General features: G+C 51.6%; 1 protein-coding gene across 1 annotated transcript; it reads left to right on the top strand.

Annotated features, from left to right (window-relative positions):
• The first annotated feature begins 1315 nt into the window (after positions 1-1315).
• OLIG1 (oligodendrocyte transcription factor 1) lies at positions 1316-3576 on the top strand. Its single transcript, XM_049857993.1, has one exon. It carries the CDS (start codon positions 1370-1372, stop codon positions 2165-2167), a length of 798 nt encoding a protein of 265 aa, XP_049713950.1. The 5' UTR covers positions 1316-1369; the 3' UTR covers positions 2168-3576.
• Positions 3577-7479: the final 3903 nt, after the last annotated feature.

The raw sequence follows: 7479 nt of genomic DNA, 5'->3' as shown, positions 1-7479 counted from the left end.
AAGATGAGAAATCACCAAGGCTTTGAGAAGGAGGCAATGTTGGCACTGACCCTGAGGTGTGAGCAGAATGTTACAGGTGGAGCTGGAGGTCAGAAGGGAGATCAGTTGGAGCCTATGAGATGAATATTGCTGGAGGAAACCGAGAACAAAGTGGCCCTGAAATCAGCAAGCATGGCCAATGACCTCTTAAAGCCCACAGTGGACATACCGCTCAACAGGACCCCTCTTCTTACACCACAGAGGACCAAAGGGGAGGAAGCTTGTGTTTTTTGTGGTTACACTCCTGATCTGTGCTATCCAGTGGAACTTTCTCCAATAACAGACCTGGTTTAACAGACATCTCTGTCCAGTATGGTAGCCACCAACCACATGTGGCTACTGCGTACCTCAAATGAAGCTAGTCTGCCTGGGGAAGGAAATTTTTAACTCGATTCATTTTAATTTATTTAAATTTAAATAGCCACATGTGGCTAGCGGCTACTGTATTAGACAACACAACTGCAGAGGTTTACATATCAAAACACCCCCTACCCTTGGCATTTTGCCGGGCCATGACGACAAGCTGCAGTAGTATACCCCGGTGTCACAGTCGGGAATCTCACAGCCACGCCAAGTCAAGCTATTTTACTTGGAGAAGAGAAAGTTCTAGTCCCACCCTCAACAGATACAAGTGTGTGTGTGTGTATGTGTTTTCTATAAAAGGCCAATTTCTGTGAAGTATTTGCATCAGCAAGAGTCAAATACTGTAACTGGTAGAAATGAACAGAGCACACGTTCGTTTTGGGGGAGGAGAGAAACCTAGCTGAAATGGCTCCTTAGTCCCTAAAGATCTTTTAATCAGAGGAATGAGAAGGGGAGGGAGGGAGAGGCAGAATAACCGTCTGAAGTCCTTGAGTTCGAAAACTTAGTTTTCAAAAATCTGGAAGAAAATCATGTATTTACACGGGAAAAAAATGACTTGTATTAAAAAGGAGAGGCAGAGCGCAGCTGGAGGGAGGCACAGGAATGTCAGCCTCACTAATGCGTCCAGCCCTCCAGGAACACCCGTGCAGCACCCGAAAAGGCGCCCGCGGAGACCCCAGCCCCGGCGCCCACAACAACCTACTTGAGAGGTGCCAGCAGCACCTCCGCGCTGGCCTGGCGCGGCGGCCAATGAGCGCGCGCCTGTGCCCGATCTCGCGCTCCGATTGGCTGCGCCCCGCTACCCGCGGCCCCGCAGGTTCCCAAGCCGGGTTTAAAGGGGTCGGGCCCGGGTGGTTGTCGGGCCTTCGGCTTCCTGCGCGCAGGTCCGTGGGGAGGGGCGGACTGTCCAGAGGCCCACCCCGGGGCGTTTCCGAAGGGCGCCCTCGGCCGCCCCCACCGCCCCCAGATGTACTATGCGGTTTCCCAGGCGCGCGTGAACGCGGCCCCCGCCACCATGCTGCGGCCACAGCGCCCCGGAGACGTGCAGCTCGGGGCCTCCCTGTACGAGCTGGTGGGCTACCGGCAGCCACCCTCCTCTTCCTCCACGTCCTCCTCCGCCACGCCGGCCCCCCTCCTCCCCAAGGCGGCGCGCGAGAAGCCGGAGGCGGCGGCCGAGTCGCGCGGCTCCGGGACGGGGTTGGGCGCGCACGCGAGCGCCCGGGCGGACGCCAAGGAAGAGCAGCAGCAACAGCTGCGGCGCAAGATCAACAGCCGCGAGAGGAAGCGCATGCAGGACCTGAACCTGGCCATGGACGCGCTTCGCGAGGTCATCCTGCCCTACTCGGCGGCTCACTGCCAGGGCGCGCCGGGCCGCAAGCTCTCCAAGATCGCTACGCTGCTGCTCGCCCGCAACTACATCCTGCTGCTGGGCACCTCGTTGCAGGAGCTGCGGCGCGCGCTCGGCGAGGGTCCCGGGCCCGCCGCGCCGCGCCTGCTGCTGGCCGGCCTGCCGTTGCTCGCCGCCGCGCCCGGCTCGTTGCTGCTGGCGCCCGGCGCCGTGGGGCCCCCCGACGCGCTGCGCCCCGCCAAGTACCTGTCGCTGGCGCTCGACGAGCCGCCCTGTGGCCAGTTCGCCCTCCCGGGCGGCGGCGCCGGTGGCGGCGCAGGCGGCCCGGGCCTCTGCACCTGCGCCGTCTGCAAGTTCCCGCACCTGGTCCCCGCCGGCCTGGGCCTGGCAGCCGTGCAGGCGCAGTTCTCCAAGTGAGGGAGGCCCCGGCCCCGGCCTCGGGGCGCGCCCCGGCCTGGCCTCCCGCCGCCCAGCTTCTCTGCGCCCCCGTGCCGCGGGAGAGCGGGGCCGAGAAAGGAGGGTGTTTCGAACCTTCTCGCCCAGAGGAAAGGACGGTCTGGCACCCCCTTCCCTACCCCCAGCCCCGGAAAATTAAAGGGACAGGAGCAGAGGCTCAACCGAGCATCGGGGCCCTTTGTGGTTCTAAGTTGATTGCAGCTGCTTTGGGCAGGAAGCGCGCGCATCCCCTCCCCACCCTGCGCGTCTTTCTTGGTCCTTGGACTTGTGCGTTCGCGGGGTTGGTGTGGACTTTAGGACGCCGTGCGGGGGGGGGGCTGGGTGCAGGATTGGCTCGTCCTAAGTGGGGCAGGAGGCCAGCCCGAAGAGCGACCTTCCCGGGGACCCAGCGCACCCGTTCGCAGGGGCAACACCCGCCAAGCCAGAGGTAGAGGGCTGATCCACGAGGAGCTTCCGTTCCTTCTTCCCAGCCACAGACAGCAGGCACCTTTGTTCCCACCGGCCAAGCCCTATCAAAGGAGGCTGTCAGACTTGAAGGTGCTGAAGATAGACCAGTTAGTCGTGCAGACCGTCAGCGTCGCAGACGGCCAGACGCTCGGTGGCCGGACGGTTGGCATCGCGGTGCCGCCTGTCAGCTCCAGGGCCTCTGGGTGTGGTGGGTTGGAAAGTCGCCCGGCTTCTGTCCCCTGGCTGTTAGAACGCTGTTTTTGAGAATCGCATAACCAGGTGTTTTGTTGGGGAGATTACTCGCTATTAAATCCAGGGGTTTTAGGACGTCAGTTTAGGACTGGAGATTTTGCGCCTCTCCTCTCCCGAGGTAGCATAACCAACATTTTAGCTTGTTAAAAAGCAAGCAAGCAAACAAACAAAAAAACGTCGTTCACTCAAACGGTGTTCCCATCCCAGTTCACTAAAATACGTAGCACCCCATTTCGCAGCCACGGGCTTGTCAGAAAGCACGATTGCTAATTAACATTCCACCTCTTGAGAAGACACGGGGCAGGACTCGGGAACCCCAAACCGCCCTCGCTTGGCGACGCTGCAGCGGTGGCTGCAGCTGGGCCGCACTTTTTGCGCGGTCCTGTCGGGTGTCGGGTCTTTAACCCACGCGCCTGGCACGTTTTCCCTCTCACCGCTTTGCCCATTGGAAAACTACCTAAATCACAGGTTTTTATTTGTTACAGGCGTTAACAAATTATTTTACACAAGCTTGTGTTATCATCTTTCAGCAGCTTGCTTGAATTTTTGTGTGTCTAAGGTTTTCTATTAAGGTTTTTTGCCGTTGGTAGTAGCCGAATTTAACTTGCGTTTAATTTTATCTCTAACTTTGTTTCATTGTGCTGTGCAGAATCAACAAAATAAACCATTTAAAAGCCCTTACATTTTTCGTCTGATTTGTTCATTAAAGAAAAAAAAAAGTGCCCATATACCTGATTGATTCAGAATTTCGGAGAGAAGTTTAGTAGTTAAATGATTGGGGTTCAAATGTTTAAAATTTCCTCTTTCCATTTGCAAATGGATTCTATCATCAGGCCACCTTGGTGCAAGTTCAGGCGTGGGCAGGAAATGTAACAACTGTAGGTAGGTGGGTGGTGAGAGAAGGGAGGGAGGCAATTCCAGGAATTACTTCTTGGCCAATTTGGGGGGAACCTCTCTTCCAACTGCAACTTCCTCCTCTGCAGAATTGGTTAAGCGACACATCATAAAATTATTTTGTGTCTCGACATCTTTCTTAGAAATCCACGTTTTGCGTGCGTGTGTTTTTTGTTTGTTGTTTTATCTTAGTGGCCAACAGCATAATTCACACAGCTATGAATGTTTTCCCTGTGGCTTAAATAAAGTTGGAGTTGCCTCCTCCGCAATTATGACCTTGAACATTATTTAATTCTGCTAAGATGTGAAGAAAGCTCTCGTGTCCCATTGAGCTTAAGAAGAATTTGGATTGTTGACTCACACATATGCAGTATTTAATAGTCCACATTCTAGAAACATTTCATAGTCATTCATTAAACCTTACCGTTTCAAGGTAGGGGAGTAGTTACAGAGAAGTAACCTCCCCTTTAGCTTGGGGAAAATTAAATAAAACCCACAAGAGGTGACTTACTCAGTTCTACCCACACTGCTTTATCTGAGGCATTTAGGGAAAATGAGCACTCACTTTGGAAACATGTTAAGGGGGGTGGGAAGGATGCTGGAAAGATCAAATTGACTTCATGGTTTGCTCTCCACGACTAGCCTAAAGATTGGTGGTTCGAACCCACCCAGCAGCGTTGTGGAAGATCCGCTGATGTGTTCCCATAAAGATTGTTGTAGTTAACTGCCATCGAGTCGATTATGACTCATGGAGACCCTACATAAAGATTATAGACAAGAAAACCCAGTGGAACAGCCTTATTCTGTAACACATGCATTTGCCGTGAGTGGAAATCGACTCAACAGCAATGGGTTTACCATTGCCGCTGTCTACTCCCTCAAAGTGGAGGCAGGAGAAGGCACATAAGAAGATAGCTCTATGCACCAAACCCTTCCAGGAGGAAGTCCTCACTCTTCCTAGACTACTGCCACGAGAAAAGTCACAGGCTTTTGTAATATGTGACATTTTATTGTGGTCTTTTGTTTATTCTTTGCTTCCCTTGCACCTTGACAAGAGACAGAAAGAAAAGTGAAAAATTAACAACTAAATCAAAACCAACTCAAGTCCTCCCTGGATAACAAAAACTATATTTCTAGGATATTAGAAAGAAACATCCCCAGCTATCACCTAGATGCTACCACAATTCCAAAAACCATCTCAGGAAGAGCAAAAAGCCAGAGGAGGAAGGGCATGGTGGTGGTAGGTGTCTTCCCTCCTTTCCCCACTTGTAAACTGAGGAAAGCCCCAGTGCCTAAGGGGAAAGAAAGGCTAGATGTGATTTTTTACTTAACTGGAAAAATCACACCCCATCGTGGCTTCTAGAACTGCCAAAGATAATTTTTTTTTTTTTTTTTTTTTTTTATGTAGGATTGGTTTAGACAGCCTCAAAATACTTCCAGTTGTCTGCTGCCGTGTAGCATCTTGCTGGTCATTGTGCCAAGCAAGAGAAAAAGACACGCTCCTCATAAGGAGTTCACATCCTAACAGTAGCATCAGCAGGTATTTAGGAGTCCTGCAGAATAAGTGAGATAAAAGATGATTATATGCGGTGTCAACAGCGCAAAGGTGAGCCTCTCAGCAAAGATCCATGACGGTGTATTCCGTAGGCACAGTGTTTAGGTTTTGAAGTTTGTGTTGTGGAGCATGGATCTGATGTATGAGGGGATGTGGTTTTTTTAAACACCTACAGTGCCAGGCTGCGCCTACAAAGGAGCTCACTGAATTGACCCCCTCACTCGTGTTGGGCTGGAGCAGGCTTTTTGTAGAAGGATCACGTTTAAGCTGGTCCTTGCAGGGGTTGGAGGTGTTAGGCAGGCTTCTTGAGAAAGGGTACACCACACCTCAGAAGCAAGAGAAGAAGGAAGGCGTAGCTCACAGCTAAAGAAGTCCCCTGCACCCAACCAACCACCAGCTTTCGGTCCCAGTGATCAGAGTGAGCAGAACCTAAGGGGAAAATACAGAAGGCCCTGAGAAATTATGTGGCTGTGTGTGCTGGAGGCTGGGTGAGCAATCAGTAAACAGAACAGATTAAAGGCACTGGGGGATTTGCCTCAGCGGTAGTGCTGGTCTGTTTACAAGTTCTCCTTCTCTAACAGGGACTGCCTATACCAGGTACGGAAATAGCACCTTGTTACAAGTTCTCCTTCTCTAACAGGGACTGCTTATACCAGGTATGGAAATAGCACCTTGTAAAATGTAGAACTCGGAAGGGGTGTGGCCATCAGGAAGAGTCTCCACCCCAAGCATGGGAAAGGTTTTAATTTGCCAAAGTTCAGATTATGAGCAATAACTCTTCCACGTTGCCCAGCTAGTTGGGGGGTTTTCACTTTTGCCCAGGTATGCACGGGACAATGTTCAGAACTTCAGGCTGCCGGCTAGACCTCCTAGAGCCTCCTGTTGTGCTGAGGAAAGCAGGCCATGAAGGAAGCAAGCCAGAAGGGCTTTTTTTTCCCAACACACAAGGATACTTTATGAACTTGCCAAGAACAAGGTGATGGTTAGAACCAAACCAAACCAGCTGCCGTTGAGTCAGTTCTGACTTGTGGTGACCCCACATGTGTCAGAGTAGAACTGGGTTCCATAAGGCTTTCAGTGGCGTGATCTTTCAGAAGCAGATCACCAGGCCTTTCTTCCGAGGTGCCCCTGGGTGGATTTGAACTACTAACCTTTCAGGTAGTAGCTGAGCTTGGGAAGAGCCATTAAACCAATGCTTTTGGTCACTGTGGCATACAGAGCATCTACTGGGAGAGTGTCTTTCCTCCACAGGTGTCTTCTTGCTCATTCACTGCCTCTCCCTCTTCTGCACACTCAATAAGTATTCAACAAAAACATTACATTAACTGACGGAGGCTCATAAAGCAAGAGTGAGAAATGCCGTATTCTTCTAAAACACAAATTCAGTTTTAACAAGCAGGTTTTGGTTGTAGGAAGAGTCATTTGAAATATTATTTTCAAGCATGGGCAAGTTTATCCCATCAGATATAATGTGTGGGAATCGAGTAGCAGACCAGCTTACAAACTAGTCCCGTTAATTACCGAGAAGCTACAAATTATTCTTAAAGCAGTTCTTACTCTGCCACTTTTAACTACCCCCAGAGTAAAAGCTGAAATGCCTGATCGACAATTAAGTCGAGTTCTTTCTGCGTATGCAGGTTTAACAGTTCCATCAGAAAATGTTCCCCTTTGCCTCATGCAGGCGTTGACAAGTCAGACCCTAAGCTCTGACCAAAAAAAAAAAAAAAAACTTCATGGCGACGGATGTGTGTCAGAGTACAACCGCACTCCATAGAGTTTTCAGTGGCTGGTTTTTTGTAAGCAGATTGCCAGGCCCTTCTTCCAAGGTACCTCCTGCTGGACTTGCCCAGCTAGTTGGAGGCAAAAATGCCCGAAGCAGTGCCTCCTTTGGGGAGATAAGCTATACCTGCTTTGGGGGGGCATAGGCTTTGGGGGGGCACAGGCTGTACCTGTTCTGGGCGAGGCACAAGCTGTACCTGCTTGGTGGGGGGCACAGGCTGTTCCTGCTCTGGGGAAACACAGGCTGCCTCCTTGGTTTGTCCTGGTGGGGCTGACATTTCCTGAGCACGGGAATTTCAGCAGGAGGGTCCCAACCTGAGCTGCCCCAGAGGATTCCTGGGCTCTG

This window comes from Elephas maximus, chromosome 18 (assembly GCF_024166365.1).
Source record: "Elephas maximus indicus isolate mEleMax1 chromosome 18, mEleMax1 primary haplotype, whole genome shotgun sequence".
Taxonomy (NCBI): Eukaryota; Metazoa; Chordata; class Mammalia; order Proboscidea; family Elephantidae; genus Elephas; species Elephas maximus.
This window is presented reverse-complemented; position numbering and strand designations above follow the sequence as displayed.